Source organism: Thermobia domestica, chromosome 2 (genome assembly GCF_964235325.1).
Source record: "Thermobia domestica chromosome 2, izTheDome1.hap1.1, whole genome shotgun sequence".
Classification (NCBI taxonomy): domain Eukaryota; kingdom Metazoa; phylum Arthropoda; class Insecta; order Zygentoma; family Lepismatidae; genus Thermobia; species Thermobia domestica.
Window position 1 is genome coordinate 311,394,449 of NC_137455.1, and position 20,140 is coordinate 311,414,588.

The window sequence follows — 20,140 nt, forward strand, 5'->3', positions numbered from 1 at the left end:
AATCCACATTAATCAGTAGGTTCACGTCTCATATAGCCTCGCTGCTGAACGATACATTAAACTCACAATCAACTCAACTCAACCGTTTTCTCTAAAACAAATCTTCTTAGACAAGTATGAAAAATTGTCACTAAAATCAAATAGAAAACAAAATGGTGTTTGGTGTGTGCTGAGATTAGTTTTTAATGTAGTTTTCCAGAAAATGGGAATAAAATTTGAAATTTTGCCACCCATGTTTTTGTAATCATATTAATGAGAAACTTATTGTTTAAAATGTATTTTCATTTAAGGGTCTAACTTATATTAACAATTTGGAGTTCTTAAAATTATAATAAAGCAGTATTGAAAAATGCAACCACATTATATTTCTACATACCGTACTTACAGCTTTTAACATTTCAAACAATAATGTGTAGTGAAGAAAACAAAATTCATTTTAATATCAAAGTACTTTTTGGAAGTTTCTAAAATTTCAAATAAAAAATAAAAACACAATAATTATTACGAGTATCTCTGCATTGGTTTTCTATAAATTATATACCTGAAATTAGCAAAAAATAGTACAAGAAAGGAACTTACCGTCCGGGGTGGTTGCAAGAAACTGACATCAAATAACGATCGGTTTCATGTTTAAAGTGTTAAAAAGAAAGAAAGTTAGGACAACAGGATACTTCTTTCTTCGTTCCAGTACCTGCTGATCAACACATGTTAACAGCTGTTTCCAAATGCACAACAGGGTCGCTTATGGTATTTTGCTAATAAAAGTAGTGAGACAGTATGTGTGCTTTGAGTATTTTGTGGTACTGACGACATATCTAAACCTACTGCCACAGGTGGAAGAAAGAAAAGAGTAAAGAAGGTAGCGTATTGTTTAGTAACTCATTATTAAGCTGAAGTAACAAAATTTAAAACTTGATGTGCGAATAAAAAACTAATAATCCTACCTATTACATACGTTGTTCTTATGATGTGTAAATAATTTCTACTTTTATATGAAAGAAGTCCTGACCGACTGATCAACGCTCAGGGCAAAACGCTTAAGCTAGAAATATGTAAATTTGACAGTGCATAGGATTTGTAACATAAGGTACCACTAAGGAAGGATTTTTGTAATTAGACGAAGAAGGGCAAATGGTCAATTATTATTGTAAAATTTCCATATCGGTGAATTTCTGAAGAGTAGAGACATGAAATTTGGTATATGGCTTGCTATTTAAAATAATCGGATATATGTTTCGTCATTCTTTTATACTTTCCTTAGACAGAAGAAAAGGGTGGAGGTTGTAATTGTTATAATAAGATGTTCATATCTCGAAATCCCTTAAGATTAGAGACATGTTAAGGATATGAAAGGTGCGAGGCCCTAGATTGAACAAATGTAGGAGTCTGCAACGGAGGTATGCAACCGTGCTCAACGTTTTGGATTTTGTGTTTCGTGTTCATGTTTTCATGTCAGCTGTCGCGATGTGTTGTAATTCAATCGTTTCTGCTTGTCGTGGTTCTCAATGCTGCGTTCGACCCCTTTTTCATACTTTGTTCTTGTTGGAAATCCCTATTCCTTTGAAGATTCCATTGCAAATACGTGCAATGAACTTTTCATAGTGACTTCCGGACGGTGTACATATGACTCCCTTATGATCTCCTTGGAACCGCCTTTCTATCTGTGATAGTATTCGTCTCAGTGAGGTGTAACGTTTGCTTTGTTACGTCTTGAGAGGCTCTTATCTCGGAAGCGAAGTCACAGTCGTAAAACTTGCAAATAAATTTTTTGTTTGGTTTAGTGTGAGGAATCACCTCCCAAGCATTGTAAGCAATTTTTAAAAACACCTTATATATATATATATATATATATATATATATATATATATATATATATATATATATATATATATATATATACTACATAGATAATTAGCTATCTCACTAGAAGCTGTTACATTACAGTTTTATAATAGATTTTGCTTCAAAAAAGACATTTATTTTCTGTAAGTTGGTCATCTGTCTTCGTCGGCCACTTTTCAATAGATCCGATAATGCGATAATGACTAACATTAACAGGTTACACTGTACTGTCAATGCTATACTTAGAACATAGTACATTTACTCGTCCAAACAACCTTCAAATTGTACTTAGGGTAAGTATTATTTCAAAGAATCAAAAGTGAAAAAACAACAGCAAAAATAGCTTTTTTAAAAAAATTCTATATGTGCCCTAAGTTGCGTGATGCAAATTATTTCAACTATTTGCAGTACTACTACTTTTGTTAAAAAAAAAAAAAAAAAAAAAAAAAACAATCCAGCATTTATATGACATAAAGAGAGATCCAATGACCCAGAAGTAATGCACCTACGAACTTCCAGGTTCTGCGGATAGCTGTTCATATTGAAGTGCTCAATATTGTGATAAAAGACTCCAATTTTAAAAAATACTTAGAAGAAATTCTTCAATTTTGAAAAAATGAAAATAAACTAAAGGTAAAACACATTGAAATGGAGCAACACGTGGACAAAATAAAAATTTATCGTTTGCTTTCCACTCATTCCGTCATTTCATTTTTTCTAACGGAAAATTTTCAACAGTGAACAGCAAGCTAAACTCGGTAATTTTAATTATCTTCTCGGCAACACAAACTAATAACAACGGAAAATTCTGTTAAATCAATCAGACCAATGCCCAATTCAAGCTCTAGTACCGATAGGAAATACGATCAGTTTTGGTGTCCATATGCTGTGCAAATCCATGCGGCTGAATAAAACTGATGGATCAAAAAGAATCTACCAGATCATCGGTTATCATCAACGTATAGGACGAGAGAATTTCTCTGCACAGTTCTATAACCATTCTCTCTTTCGTTGGTGCTTTCAAGTCCACTCGATATCACAATGTATGTAGAACTATTTTCGTTAACAACCTCCAGGATGTTAGGAGTCCTTCGGTTGAAACTTGGAATTTTGAACACTACTCTCTTGATGGCCATGGTAAACTCTCTTATGTAGTGACACTGATTCATCGCACATTACAACTCGATGTCAGGCTACAGAGAAGAACCGACCGACCCATTTCAGCTCTTTTGCCAGCATATGGATGCCTAACTTTACGGACATTATCGGTGCAACAGAGACTCGAATTGTGAACCGTTGAAGTTTGGATCATGACAGTGTTTAACGAATTCAGTTTGTTTGTGTACTTGTTCTATTTACTAGACCGCAGAACAGAATACAGCGATGCACGTGAGTAAGCAAAGCAACTTAATTCACATTGTACTGCCATTTGCTGATCGTTTAAGTTCCCTAAACTATGAATTTGAGTTCTTTCGAAGAATTTACAGTATGTGAGTGTCTTAAAAGTCGATTGGTGTATTAAATGTCCTAATCAGTCGGGAGTCTTCTCTCACACTCTTGTTTATGCTTCTTCCATTAGGGGTTACTCACTTAAATACTTAATTATGTCTTTAGAGTTTAAATGAGAGCTGTTTTAGTTGTTCCAACCCTTCTGATCGTACCAAATCTCGTTACACGGTAATGACATCGGTTACTGACAGATATTTTCGTCGGCACGTCTTCCCTCTCTATATAAGATAACGTAGAAGGAATAGCTCATCACGATATATCTTGGGAAGAAATGTCTCTGCACTTCGATAAGTTAAATAGTGAAATACTGCATATTTACTCTATGGTTTCTGACACATGAGTATAATACATATGGTATAACTATACATATATATTTATATCATTACTCTTACCACATTTGTCCTGCCCTTTTGTTACCTGCAAAAGAATAAATAAGTATTCTTCTCACAAAAAGCTCACTGGTTACATCAAGTTGTAATTCTATATAAGCTGAAGGTCATATTCTTTTAGCATCATAAAATCATAAAATTCCAGCAATGGTTGAATAAATCTAACGACTTACCATTTTTATCAAATTCTTCTACTTTATCATAACAAATTGCCGGCATAACCGGCGGGACTTAAAACTCAAAGATTTCATTTCATTTTTTTTTTTTTTTTTATCATAATAAAGTTACTTCATCATACACACAGTATCTTTTACATTTGTAATAATGGGTTCAAAAAGGTAAATGTATTACAAGTTTGGAGTAATCTCATTATGAGTAAGTGTAACAAAATCAAAATCATGATTTTTGAACATGAGTGCCACTTATGCTCATTTACTGCCACTTACACAGTGGGACAACTAGGAAACGAGATTGGGTCTGAGAAACATAAATAAATAATGGGTGGAATAAACTTATCTCGATTTATTCAAAGTAGGATCCTTCTTTGTTCACAGACAGCACTGCAGGATCTAGTAGGTCATTGAATGGCTTTTGAACCGTAATTGTATTCAAGGCCCACGCTATTGCTTTTTGCATGGTGATAACATCCTCAAGAAAACATTTCATCAGTGGTGTTTTTAATTTTTGGAATGAAAGTTATTACAGGTTTGGCGAGTGTAGGTTGTGGTAACACAATTTTTTTTAGGCCAAAAGTCCACCAATACCACACCTCAACATCGTTTTAGTTTCTACCACTCTGTTAACAAATGAGAAACAAACGTGCATACTAGGGATGGCCACAAAGTTCCGGTTCCGGCGGAACCGGTTCCGCGAGGAACCGGTTCTCGGAGATCTGGTTTTCAGAACCGCTTCTGGAACCGGTTCCGGACCTGGATCCGAAAACCCGGTTCTAGAACCGGATCTTAGGAACCGGTTCCAGACCTGGATATGAAAACCCGGTTCCAGAACCGGATCTTAAGAACCGGTTCCAGATCTGGATCTGAAAACCCGGTTCCAGAACCGGATCTTAGGAACCGGTTCCAGATCTGGATCTGAAAACCCGGTTCCAGAACCAGATCTTACGAACCGGTTCCAGATCTGGATCTGAAAACCCGGTTCCAGAACCGGATCTTAGGAACCGGTTCCAGACCTGGATCCGAAAGCCCCCAAAGACCCGTAAAGGAGGGATAAAGTTCACCTTCAAAAATAATGCAAAGAGGACCATGCGCTTGTGCCTTCCCCGCCCAGACCCGCTTGTGCCCCCAGAAAAAAAAATTTGGTCCACCAGTGGGTGTTTAGCCAAATAAGTTGGCCAGTTTGCTTGTTTAACCAATGAGTTTGCCAGTTACCCAGTTTATTTAGCCAAATGAGAGAAGCTGCCGCTGCCTGGGTGCCTGCCTGTCGCTTCCACCATTTCATCTAGCATACTGTTCACAGCTTGCCAGCAGCTCGGGTTTAGCGTAGGGATGGTCACAAAGTTTCGGTTCCAGCGGAACCGGTTCCGCGAGGAACCGGTTCTGTTTTCAGAACCGGTTCCAGATCTGGATCCGAAGAAGCGGTTCCAGATCTGGATCCGAAGAACCGGTTCTAGACCTGGATCCGAAGAACCGGTTCTAGACCTGGATCCGAAAAACCGGTTCCGGAACCGGATCTTCTAGAACCGGATCCGTTCAGACCCGAAAACCGGTTCCACCAGGAACCGGTTCTGGCCATCCCTAGTGCATACACCATCCATTTCTTTAAATCTTCCATTATTATCTCGCAATGTTTCTTTACTCTCGTCCATGAAGTGTTGTATTATACTAAGGTTTGCAATTCAGTCATTCAAAATGATATCCTAAACTCCGTCAATTATTTTAGTTGTTCTACCGACATGCTTGGACATGCGTGTTCATCTTCCACAGACTCCCTTTCAACACTAAACCTAAAAAGGCAGCGACAATAAACGTGATTGGTGCTCCTATAAACCTATTTGTACATTTCGAATGTAAATCACAGGGAAGGAAGGCAAAAGTTGATGAAATAAAATTTTAAACTTTGGAACCACAGCCTACTTACCGGTAGTTCATAGCAGGAACAAAAAACAATGTTGACTGTGATTAACGTGTGCACTATTTGTCTATAATATTAGGATAGGAAATTCTACTTCTCAAGGCATACGCACTGATATCTATAAATCAGTATCAGCCAAAAAGTTACATTTCGCCCTTCTTACTTGTTACCTTCAAATGTTTACATTTTAATTTTCCCCAAGAGTGCACAGCAAATTCACTCTCTGTAACATAGTTGAAACGGTGACGAGGTATCACAACACCAGTGTATATTTAGCTGCGTCACGCGTCACACTGGAGACCTACTGAGCTGAAAATTTTTGCACGTGTTTCCAAGATCACAACCAAGATTCACCACAATGGAAACTTCCCGTGCTACAACTAGCATTCCTGCAAAAAAAAAAAAAAAAAAAAAAAAAAAAAAAAAAAAAAAATCATTCTCGTTTACTAATTACTGCACTGTGATTAATATACCATATTAATCGCACTGTCGCTTTTAAAATTTTCAGTGTTATGTTTCTAAGGCAACGGTCATAGAGTAATTTCTTGGAAAGGTCATAGAGAAAGGAAAAAAAGCAAAAGAAACACATTGTTTTAAATGGAACCTGGTTATATCGAATGCTGAATCAAGCCACATGTCTGCTTTCCTTTCTCAAGGAGCAAACGTGTCTATTTTTTCCAGTGGACGATCAAATGCACAGTCAGAATAAGAATGGTGATTGGCTACTCACACACTCACTAGTTCTGTTTGCTCAGTGACATTTAAGAAAATAGGGTTGTAGGCGTTCTCATTACTACAAGTTACACAAGGTAATTTGCTGCTGTAGTTTCTTTACTGGAACTGATGCAATCGCTGTGGTCTGAAAATTCATTACATGAAGGATAAATTAATATCTTTGGTCAATAATTATCCCATAATACGACCTAAGCAGCATAAAAATCACCACATAGGGTGATGCTAAGGAACGTATGGAAGAAAATTGATAGTGAACAAGTGCAGATACGAAAAATATATGTACAGGTGCAAGTGTATTGAAAACACCTACAGGTTAAGAATAAGTCGTCATACAAATGGTGGATTTATGGTTAAAATGACTGACTTCATACTAAAGAGGACTGTATTAGATATTATTATTATTATTATTATTATTATTATTATTATTATTATTATTATTATTATTATTATTATTATTATTATTATTATTATTATATGTTAGACAGTCGTCTTGGATATGCACTCACTTATTTTAACTCTAGTATATCTCTTGTAATGGCTTTACACTTCGAACATTAGGGGAGGAGGGAGCAATGGTGGTCGGTAGGAAATGGCAGTTAGTGTGGAGGCTTCATGATAGGTGCTGCATTCTCCCGCTAGACAGAATAACTTTTACTATTATGCGCACCATTTCTTTGTTGGCACGTGAGGAAGTAGGAGGTGAATTTTTATTTACGTTGTATTTCTTATTATTAATGGAAAGAATTAGAAGCTGGGTAAGCGTAGTTAATATATGTAATCAGAATTTGTAAGGTTAGATTCGTGTTATAATCTCAGATTAATTTTATGTTTATGTTATTTCCTTGCAGTGTTTGTTTCTAGATAAAAAAAATGTGTAATATCTTCGACGATATAGCTTGGGACAATGGCAATATTCATAAAGCAAGCATGGAGTATTATTGAAAAAGCGATAAAATCAAAAGGACCAGCGCATATCAACATAAAAGCTTCGCATGACCGACATTCCTCACATTGAAATTTTATCAGTTTCTTTTTCTTTTGATACAGCAGGGGAGAACTTTACTAACACAAACAATAACCTGTATCTTTCCAAATAGTCCGAAACTACAAAAAGGATTACTATGAAAGCGTCATGGATGCAGAAGGAGTTGGAGTGTGCATTACAAAATATAATGATGGAAACATCACTTCGTGTTACTTATAAAGCTACAGGAATGCCTTTCAGCACGTTGCAAGAGAAATGAAAAAAAGAAAGGGAGTAGCTACTTTCGGGAGACATTCAATGTTCACGAAAGATGAGAAAAAGTTAATTGCAGAACGACTGAAATTATTAGAAAATATATTCTAACTCCAAATTATCTGCACCGGTCAGCATTTGCAGATCTGAAATGTTAAATGATCTAAGTGCCAAAAACTGGTGTTCGAGGAAACTAAGAAAAACATTGCTACTTTCACAATATGAAAAATTTAATGTGAACTGCGCATTCTGTAAGCAGTTTTTACAAATACTTAGAGCCGTATTTGCACTTACGAGGAAGGTCCATAAACCGTGAGAGTTGAATTTTGATGAAAATTTGTGACAAGCTTCAGTTCAAGTTGCTAAGTAACGTAGTAATAGTCACTCGATGCGCAAATGCTTCGTTGAGCTGCTACACCGACGCCATCTTGAAATCCAGTAGGCAATGTCCAAGAATACCCTTTTGGCACAAAAATGAAAAAGCTATTGATAGATCTGACTTCAGTATTGTAATCCAAGCTAGACCACCTATATGTGGGAGTACTTCCAGTGCATGATCGCCATCTTGAAAGGCGCCATATTGAATCGACGCCAAATGTGATAAATAGCAAGGGGTCATGTAGGGTATCAAATAGCACTGGAATTTACTCCTGAATCCATTTCCGTAACCAAAGTTTACATATCTGTTTTCACTTCAGAGTTAAGAGGTCTCTTACCCACAGGAATATATAAAAAATGTGCTAGTTTGACTTGTGTTATGAAACACATTCGTGAGAGCACTTAAAGGATTTTAACTAATGCAGTATAATAGCTACTATAGCAATCAAATCTTGAGACTAGTGAGAGAAATCGTTAATTAAATTGAAATGTCTGTAGTGAAAAATGGAATAGCAGCATGCTACAAGTTATACCTATTCCAAAGTGCGCTATATATATGAGTATATGTGTGTTGCGATTATGCATAGCATTTAAATGTTGTAATATCAGTTAGTTGCAACGGCACATATGACTTTACAAGAATATGTCTTGAGGTTATTAGAAAATTTATAGAAAAATTATTAGAAAAATAATATTAACTGGTGCACATAAGCAAATATTAACCTACTAACCTTTTGCTCTTCATCTGTGATGATGGAGATCCAAAACGAAGTGATTAGCACACAGCATCATGGAGCAGTGCGAACACTTAACAAATGCAATTTCGTCACAATCTTCATGATCACAGACACTATTTTTTACTAGTCTCCAGAACATTTATAAATGAATTAACTATTGCTCCTGTTACGTACCCACATTTCTGCCATGCATATGCAAGCATGTCCTTTAGGACTGGCGCACAAAATTGACGATACACTACAGAATGCATTTTCTTTATGGACATTCTGCCATATATATAACTTGTACACCGAACAAGTGAACCCCTGCTACAATTAGTTATTTATCACAGTTTTGATATGAAAACTAGTCTTGCCCTTATTATAAGCAAGTGTTTTATCGTTAAAGGTAGATATTTAATTATTTAATGTTGTAGGAAAAAGCAAGAAGAAAATCTTTTTATGGATTGCAACTTGGTATTGAATCTTGTAATATTTATTGCCATCTATTTTAACAGGTGTGTATTCTCTTATCACTAATAGCAGAACAGACACATGAAAAGTGAATTCTAAGTTTCCAGGTCTATCTTCTTCTAAGAATTGACTGTGAACTGATAATTTAAATCCACTTCATTGTTCAATGCGGCAGCAATAAATCGATTGTATTTAGACAAACTGGCAATAAATACATTAAAGTATTTCACCTTCGTAATATACACGGTAAATTATTGGTTGTCAAGTATGAGTATTGGAAAAGAATGCAATATTATGCAACAATTATGGTCTTTGCGTAAGATATCAAGATTGGAGAAGAAAATTTAACACACTGTAATGGACCATGTAAAATTGCCTAAAATAGATTTTTGGTTTGATACAGTTCAACGTCCCACACTTATACCTGCTACGCTAAAGGAGACGTGGACCTACTGATTATAGTAAAATCCGAACCATTTTGGTCGTTCAAATAATATGCACCAGTCCATATCATTTTTCTAATATGTATCCGAACAATCCCTTTGGTATTCTCTGCCCGTCAGCACTATTAGGCGTGTGTTTCATCGACCAGCAGTCTATTCCATCGCACTTTGAAATAGGTATAACTTGTAGCATGCTGCTATTCCATTTTTTCACTACAGACATTTCAATTTAATTAACGATTTCTCTCACTAGTCTCAAGATTTGATTGCTATAGTAGCTATTATACTGCATTAGTTAAAATCCTTTAAGTGCTCCCACGAATGTGTTTCATAACACAAGTCTAACTAGCACATTTTTGATATATTCCTGTGGGTAAGAGACCTCTTAACTCTGAAGTGAAAACAGATATGTAAACTTTGGTTACGGAAATGGATTCAGGAGTAAATTCCAGTGCTATTTGATACCCCACATGACCCCCTTGCTATTTATCACATTTGACGTCGATTCAATATGGCGCCTTTCAAGATGACGATCATGCACTGGAAGTACTCCCACATATAGGTGGTCTAGCTTGGATTACAATACTGAAGTCAGATCTATCAATAGCTTTTTCATTTTTGTGCCAAAAGGGTATTCTTGGACATTGCCTACTGGATTTCAAGATGGCGTCGGTGTAGCAGCTCAACGAAGCATTTGCGCATCGAGTGACTATTACTACGTTACTTAGCAACTTGAACTGAATCTTGTCACAAATTTTCATCAAAATTCAACTCTCACGGTTTATGGACCTTCCTCGTTAGATCTCATAGCAAGGCTAGGCATGGGGACGTAGATCATATATCAGTGACAAAACACTATTTTAGAGTTTTGGCATTTGGATTTTAGCATTTCGGGTGTTCATTTGTATTCGCTGAAAGAAATAACATTAAGCACAACTCGAACCGAATGGCTGAAAGAGATTGGTTACAAGTTTTTCTGAAGGGAGATCCCAGCCTTTCCGTAAAAAAAAAAAAAAAAAAAAAAAAAAAAAAAAAAAAAAAAAAGCTTGATGCAATCAATGTAAACAGAATTAAAAGATTTAATAAAGTAGAAGGACTAGCTGTTTCAATAACTTGGAGAAAGTGATTATCAGGTATACTTTTCCCTAGCAAAATTTATAATATGGATGAAACAGGCATGGAAACAGTGCAGGAACTTAATCGTGTTGCATTTAAAGGACAAAAGCGTATAGGGTCAGTAACAAGCTGAGGACGGGGTAGGAATATTATTACTGTTGTGTATTGTATTAGCAATATATTCCCAATTCCCAATAGATTTCTTATGGGAGTTTCGTAACATGTAATTGTCCATAACTACACTAATATTGAAGTACTAACGAAACTGTTAGTGTTTTCTAGAAGCACTAACGATGCAGTAACGATTGCACTAGAAGAGATCATTAGTGCTCTTGAATTTGGCGGAAATTTGATGCAATGAAAAATTTCTCCATTTTATTATGTGAGTTTCGTGACATGTAATTGGCCATAACTAAACTAATAGTAAAGTACTAACAAAACTGTTAGTGTTTTCTAAAAGCACTAACAATGCACTAACGAAAGGCACTAAGTTTTTAGTTAGTGCTTGAAGTGGGGGCGCTAAGTTCACTCTAGCCTCAAAAGGTATTTTAATTTTAGCACCTATAATAATGAAGCACTAACCTTAGGTGTAGATGCATTAAGAAGCACTAACAATGCACTAATGATTGCTCTAGAATAGATCATTAGTGCTTTTGAATTTGGTGGAAATTTGATTCAATGAAAAATTTGCCAAAAATTTATTGTGAGTCTCGTGATATGTAATTGGCCATAACTACACTAATAGTGAAGCACTAACGAGATTGTTAGTGCTTTGTAGAAGCACTAATGAATGGCACTATTTTTCCGTTAGTGCTTAAAGTGTGGGTGCGAAGTTCACGCTGACTCCCCCAAAGGTTTTTTTACACCTACACTAATGAAGCACTAACGTTAGATGTTTTTGCTCTAAGAAACACTTACGATGCACTAACAATTGCACTAACAGAGGTAATTAGTGCTTTTGAATGTGATTGGAATTAAATACAATGAATAATTCCCCATGTGCTTCTTATGGGAGTTTTGGGGCTTATAATTGGCCACATCTACACTAATGGTGAAACACTAACGAAACTACTTGTAGAGGTACTAACAATGCACTAACGAATAAAACCATTGTTTTCGTTAGTGCTTGTAGTGGGGGCTAAGTTCACGGTAATTTCGAAAGTTTTCTTTACTTGTAACATTAGTGCTTCCTAGTGTACCAACACCTAAGTTTAGTTTTTCGTTAGTGCTTCATTAGTGTAGGTGCTACAAGTAAAAAACCTTTGCGGGCCAGCGTGAACTTGGTTCCCACTTCAAGCACTAACGAAAAATAAGTCCATTCGTTAATGTATCGTTAGCGCTTCTGCAAAACACTCATAGTTCCGTTAATGCTTAACTATTGATGTAGATATGGTCAATTATATGCCATGAAAGTCCAATAAGAAATTCATGGGGAATTTTTCATTGCGTCAAATTTCTGCCAAAATCAAATGACTAATGACCTCTTCTACTGAAATCGTTAGTGCTTCATAGTGCACTAACACCTAACATTAGTTCTTCATTAATGTAAGTCCTACAACTAAAAAAAAATCTTTGGAAGCCTTCATGAACTTGGCGCCCCCACTTCAACCAATAACGAAAAACTTAGAGCCGTTCGTTAGTGCATCGTTCATGTTTCTAGATGCTTCACTATTAGTGTAGTTATGGCCAGTTACATCTCAGGAAACTCACATAAGAAATTTAAGGGGAGCTTTTCACTGTGTCAAATTTCTGCCAAATTAAAAAGCACTAATGATCACTTCTAGTACAATCCTTAGTGCATCGTTAGTGCTTCTTCGTGCACCAACTCCTAACGTTAGTGCTTAATTAGTGTAGGTGCTGCAAGTAAAATATCTTTGGTGGTCAGCGTGAATTTGCGTCCACTTCATACACTAACAAAGTTATTAGTGCATTCGTTAGTGCTTCCTGAAAATACTGACACGTTGTATGGAATATGATATTTCTGAAGTTGGTCCCCACCAAAAATTTTGAATAAATCCCAAAATGTGGTAGCACTAACGTTAGTGCTTAGTGCATTTAAGTGCACTAATGATGCTCTAACGATTGCCGTTAACTCCATGTTTCTACCTCTATTTGTATAAAATTTGATATTTCTAAAATTTGATATTTCCACCAAAGATCTTGAATAAATCCCAAAATATTGTAGAACTGACATAAGTCCTTAGTGCGTTAAGTGCACTAACGATGCACTAAGGATTGCCGTTAACACTATGTTTGTACCTCTATTTGTATAGAATTTGATATTTCTGAAGTTGCCCCCCCCCCCACCTAAAATCTTGAATAAATCCCAAAAAATGGTAGCACTAACGGTAGTGTTTAGTGTGTTTAAGTGCACTAACGATGCGATAAGTTTTGTGAAAATCTGTCTGCATAAAGATGGGTGGGGGGCTAACTTCATATGAAGTTGTCCCCCTACCAAAAATCTTCAATATCTCGTAAACGCTTATAACACTAACGTTAGTTCTGAGTGCAGTAACGTGCAATAACGATGCACCAACGATGTGCAACATTTGGTATAATTTGGGAGAGGTGGGGTGGCCAACTTCAGGCACGTTTCCTACACAGCTGACTGATTGTCATTCTAAACATGTGTGGGAATTTCCGGTTAATAGATATCCCAACTTCTTTAATCGTATAAATCGATTAGATACGTGCTTGTGACTATTCAGTGCTATATCTAGTAGAAAGACTACTATAGCCATTAGAAAGATATCGCTTATTTAACGTTTTATTTTTCTTTTTTGCCTTCGGTGGCCGCCATTTCCCCATCTTCCTTCCATTTGTAATAATGAAATACTCGTTTCCAACTTTGTGAAAGATTCCTCGGATAATTGAATTTAATAGTCTACACAATCCTCTTTCATATACACTCATTCATTTTAATCGTAAAATTACTACTTGTATGATGGGCTATTCTTAATCAGTACCACATAACTATTCTACTAACATAACCTACCCTATTAACAACCTAACCTACTCTATTAAGTAACCTACTCTACTGACCTAAATTTATCTATTCAACTAACCTAACCTACTCTACTAAGTTAAACTTAACACCCTACTCTACTAACCCAATCTAAAGCCATAAAAGTGAAACAAAATTATTTTTTAACTTGACCTATTCCCAGTCTTCACTCAAAAATATTACAGGAGAATGTACACACAGAGATTCTGAAACTCTCACTAGGTAAAGGTAGTGGTGTATTTAATATTTTTCTGGGGTGTGCTTAGTTCTTAGGATTTCATTTTCGAAGCAGTTTGTATCTCACAATTTTTGTATCCAAATGTTAAATATATCATTTTTGCTGCCAACTCTGATTTCCTTTGATCACACCCAAACATTTGCAAGATAAACTCAACTATCGGTTCCATTTTTCTACGTCAAACTTCAGCCAGAGAAGTACATAATATAATAATGGCTTTGAAATCAAAATTATCTTCTGGTCTGAATGAAATACCAATGGTCATTATCAAACAATGTAGCATTCATATCTCGGAACTTTTGTTCTACCTCATTAACATGTCTTTTCACACAGGTATATTTCTTGAGAAGTTAAAATAAGCTAAGGTCAAACCGTTATATAAGAAAGGGGCCCAAACAAAAGTCGAAAGTTTCAAACCAATTTCCTTATTGTCTCTTTTTTACAAGTCATAAAATATCCATTCTCAACCAAATTGTATCATTCTTATCTAAGCATATTGTAATTTCATGTACGCAGTTTGGTTTTGGAAAACACAAATCAACTGAAATTGCTATCTGTAATTATATCAATGAGGTCGCGGAAGCCCTGGACAAAGGCAAAAGATGCATGGGAATGTATCTAGAATTATCCAAAGCTTTTAACTCTCTCTCTTATAACATTCTTATCCATAAACTTAACACTTACGGTTTAAGAGGAGTTCTTAACTATTGGGTTAAATCTTATTTAGAAAATCGTGATCAAGCTGTTGAAATATTATTTATGTCAAAAATAGCTGAATCAGCAACTTATAAATCTAAATCTTAAAAGCATTTCTAGTGGTGTTCCTCAGGGATTGATACTAGAACCCATATTATTTCTGTTATATGTAAAAGATTTGCCAAAGAATGTAACGTTACCAAATACCACTATGTATGCTGATAATACAAGTTTAACTATAACAGGTACAAGTTATGATATTATCTGCAATAAAATTGACGAGACAACCCGTAGTTTAAAAAACTGGTTTGGCCAAAACAAACTGAAATTAAAACAGACAAATCGACACTTCCAAATATTCATCACATTCAAAATAAGCATTGCGCAGATATTGAAATCAGATTAAATAATCAAAAAATAATGTACTCTAACTCAACAAAATTTCTTTTGGCTAAATCACAATCTTTCTTTGGAAACACTCATATCCTCACTTGCTCATCAGCTCAATAAAATGTTTTATGCATTAAAATCAATCAAACATGTTTTATAACTAGATACAATTTGTAACTTTTATTTCAGACTCTTTCAGGCCTTACTCACATATGGCATAATATTCTGAAGAAATTCCCAAGAGAGTAATATGTTCTTCGTGATTTAAAAAAGTGTTTTAAGAACTATAACAGGGGCTAAGATAAATGATTCGCGTATGCCAATATTCAGGGAACTTAAAATATTGCCTTTGTCCTCTCTGTACGTATTTGGCATGTTGCTCTTCGTTAAAACAAACTTGGACCTATTTGATACACCAGCAACCCATAAATATTATATCAGGCCTAAAGATAAAATCCCCAGCAAACATCATTTCACAAAGTTATACGAAAAGAATCCAACGTATATGGGTACCATATTATATAAGAAACTTCCTAAATATATTCGAGTGACAGAACAAAGAGGAAAATTCAGGAGATTATTGAAAACCTATCAGTTACAGCATCTGTTACATGCTTTTATTCCGTGCATGAATTCCCAGATGAGTAAATGAATTTGTTTACTGATGGTATTGGAATTTTTTTTCTTTTTAGCGTAGATTTTGCCTTGTATCTTAATCTAATCGGTAGGTATATGTCACAACTATGTATGTTTATGTATCTTTATATCTTGACGAGTTTTCTGCATACGCACGAATTCGTGCAATATGTATGATTATAAAGCAGGTTTGAAAAAAAAAAAAAGTTTTTTCAACAAAAGTACAAAACATGAATTAAAAAAAGAAAAAGTGTTCAAAATGTTTTAAACATGTTTAAAATACGAAAAAAACATGATTTAAACATTTTGAACAGTTTAAAACATGATTTTAAACATATATTTCAAAATCGTGTAATAACTTATTTGTTAAGATTTTTTGCTCTTTACTTGCAACTCGTATTACCGATCATCCCGTATATATCGCTTAGAACAATATTCATAACAGAAATAAAATGTTTTGGCCAAAAAATGACTTTTAGAAAGGTTTTTAATGAATTTTGTTGGCCATATTGGATTCAAGGTGATTTTCTAAAAACAAAAATATTATTTTCGTAGTGATAATGCATCTTAATTTAGTACCGAATTTCGTTTTTGTAGCACCAGCGGTTTTGAAAATTATTTTTGACTGTCCATATCGGATTTAAATGCTGACTTTCTATTTCCGTAAGCTATAACTGATAACGCGCTTTTTTTTTTTTCCCCTCACTTCTTTGTGTAACACCAGTGGTTTGAAAAATGACTTTCGAATGACCATTGGATTTAACATGGCATTCTTTGGAGCATTTGGCTCACATAATTGTATTGTTATCGCAGTTGTACATACGTGTTCATAACTCTTACTCAATTATTCATCTGGAGGTGGGTGAAATTTTAGTTCTAAATTTGATTGCTATTTCAGAACACTGATGCTAATAATATTATTATAAAATAATAAATTTTCGAAAAGTAATGTTTGAAGCACACTTTATATTGTGCTTACTTTAGAATATTTTCTAAAAAGCCTATGAATTGGTTGCTTCATTAAGTCAATAATTGTATTGAAAAAAATAATATTTGGAGCATTCAGAGCACATGGATCCAAATCGATGTTCAATAAGGTTCAGTGTTATTCAGCAAATGAATTCTATTTCAAAATGTAATATCTTCGCAGTCAAGAGTCCGAAATGAATGAAACTAAAACCACATGAAAGGGTGTGGTCTAGTTTCATATGATAGACGATAGACAGGTGCGTCAGTGGGGGCAGGAAGGCAGCCGCCCTCAACCCCACCCTGAATTTCAGATTTTGGGGGGCAGTATGGCAGATTTAGAAATCTTTTGATAAGGAAAGTCCAACAGAACAAGTTTGAGGTCCTTACACCGGATAAATACAGAGGAAATACAGATGATCAAAACTGGAAACTTGCTTACGCCCAATTTCGAAAATTTTAAGCAAAAACGTAGAGCCACCTTTGGAATCCTTGGGAAAAGAAATACAAAAGAGCAATATATTTCTATATCTCTTTGTGGCCACTGGAAATGGATTATAACTAATCAAAATCCGTATTTATTCGGTGTAAGGACTTCAATTTTTTCTATTGGACTTTGTTCAGCAAAAGGTTTCTAAATCTGCATTACTGCCCTTAAAATCTAAAATTAAGGATAGGGGGCTGATGAACTCTAGGTGGACACCCCTCTTTAGTGGTAATCGCACAAAGCTCTAGAGTGCACCTTGTCACGTAGATTTTCTTTCTTTCGTTTCGGGTTCGTGGTTGCGAAGATGTGGCGTTTTCGTCTGTGTATTTTTTTTTTATACCCTGCATTTATTTAATGTAATTTAAATCACTGACTATGTCATTCGGAGCTTGACTTGTTCTTCTTTCCCATGCTGCAGTGTACACAATATAATGTTAATATCTTGAAGTTATAAGCAGGGAGGGGGGAATTAGTCCTCCTGTTTCCCTGTTCCAGAAACGCCCTATAAATCTCTAACTCACACTACATTCTTTCACGCGGTTTTTGTTTCATTTATATCGAACTCTTGGCTACAAAGATACTATGTTTGCTGAGCAAAAATGAACCTTTTCGAAAATGGACTTGGATTTGTGCTCTGAACATGCCATATCTAAAAAGAAAAACTAAATTGGAACAAAATTTATCTTGCAACACAAGTTTGTTCGAAACGCATAAAATCAGTTTGTTTGTTTTGATTAAATACAGTTTTGTATCAGTACGAGCAGTGGTACTATCTAATCTCTCTCTCTCGATATATAGGTCACCGATAATTGGCAAGGAGGAAGTGCTGTAGGAAGACGCAGGTAAAACAGGATCTACAGAATTGATTTTAACCTCTTTTTTTCTGTAATCCAGGATGCTTCCTGTATTTGAAGTTTACAACTGTCGACGATACAAAGAAGTTCTCTTCCCCGTAGATCACAGATTCGACGTGGCTGCACACGTAAAGGAGCAGGGACATCTCGTTTGTGAACAAGCTTTCGGAAATCATCTTTCGACTTCAGTTTACCTTTTTCAAATTATTTTTGTCTTAAATCAGTGTCAGAATGCGAATAAACTTGATTTCTCTTGGAAAATTCAAATTTAAAGATAAAAAATTCAGTATGAGATGATTTTCACCAAAAATAGTTTCTTCTGTTTCACATGCGAAACCCCTTGGAAGAATAGAGTGGGTAATGATTCAGATCAAAAGTTTTAAATCTATTCTCAGAAATAGCGATACGAGCGGGAACTCCGAGGGCATTTTCAAGCGGTAGTTACGATCGCTAACAACTAATTCCAGAAAAGCGTGTACCGTAAATGCATTCCGGCAATAGATACAAAACAGAGCTTTATTGTATTGTAATATACCCAGGATTCGTCACCAGTCATGCTGGTGTATAGTAGCGTCTTCAAATCCCTTCTGCATGATTCAATTTATACAAGCTGTATGTTCTCAATTTTCCGAAACAATATAAATATTTATTTATAAAAATCAAAAGAACTTAATAAAATTATTTGTTTAAAAGATTGCATATAAACTTGAGAATAAAAATAAAAATTACAGAAAAAACACGTGACGTAACGAAGACGTTAACCTCTTTCTCCCTCGTGTCATACTTCATAACGCAAGGCCGAAACCCCTCTCCCTCTTTGCCACGTTACGTAATATGTGGACGACCCCTTAGATAGTAACAAATTCATTCCACTCACAGATCCCGGACAAAATCGCAGAATTCATATTGAAATTTCTATCTGCCCATTCAAATTTCTGTCTCCCCATTGAATTGAAACAATTCAAAGTTGTTTGTGTTCACAACAATAGAAGCGAGCGGAAAAAGTACACAGCTGTTTTCACTATTTTGTTTGGCTTCTTTCTCTCACTCCACTGGCGGACTTCTGGGGGGGCGGTGTGTTGTAATGCTGCTACTTTGAGCTATTTTTAAGAGCTATGAACTCTGGGATGGGTTTTATTTATATATAAAATATGAAAGTTTTTTTCTTGTTGGGACGATCGCCCCCTGGATCCGCCCCTGTTTCATTCTTGATCAGGTCATGCATGTGTGTGTTTGTGTCTGGGTATAACAAACGGTTGTGCGAACTCGAAATATTTTAACAACCGGTTCTAGGGAACCTGTGCTAACCGGCTGAATACCACCACTGGTAGCACGGCTATATGAGACAGAGCTTATTGTTTAAAGTAGGGCGTTGGAGACTCGGGATCGATATCCGGCAGGAGCTCATGTGGTTCGGATTCCACGCTAATCAATAGGTCCTTTTTCAATAGCCTCGTTGCCGAAGGGATGGTACACTCAAAATCAACTCATTTAAAGGGGATCCGAACCACTAATTTTGAAATTTTACGTAGGATCGCAGACAAAATCTATACAACAAATTTCAGACATCTCGTGTCTCTACCCTCAAAATTTAATGTTAAAAGACCGAAAATTTTGCTCTGTAGCATGATACATATATATCGACAGACGAACAAATGTAGATCAAGTCGTCCCAGGAGCCTCAATAACGTTCGGCAATGATGTGACAATAAGTATCAGAGTTTTTTTCTGAATACAACACAAAAACTTGTTTCCAAGATAATTCTTTTATTTATTTTTAATATAATTTCTTGCAAGTAGCATAACCTTCGACTATGACACTTTCTAGCAAGCTAACTGAAGCATTTAAACACTACAATAAACGCTGAAAACAAGGGGAAAAAAGAGACAAAATAAATTGTAGATCATCACATTGACCTCCTGAAGCCAAGAGAAATCA

At 35.5% G+C, this 20,140-nt stretch overlaps 1 protein-coding gene across 1 annotated transcript in view; it reads right to left on the reverse strand.

The window, feature by feature from the left end:
* The window catches only part of LOC145678620 (venom protease-like), a 75,230-nt gene that overhangs the window by 54,291 nt on the left and 799 nt on the right, over positions 1 to 20,140 (reverse strand). Inside the window, exon 2 of the mRNA XM_081748973.1 lies at positions 3,744 to 3,768. Within this exon, the coding sequence (XP_081605099.1) occupies positions 3,744 to 3,768 (25 nt within the window). The remainder of the gene's footprint in view (positions 1 to 3,743; positions 3,769 to 20,140) is intronic.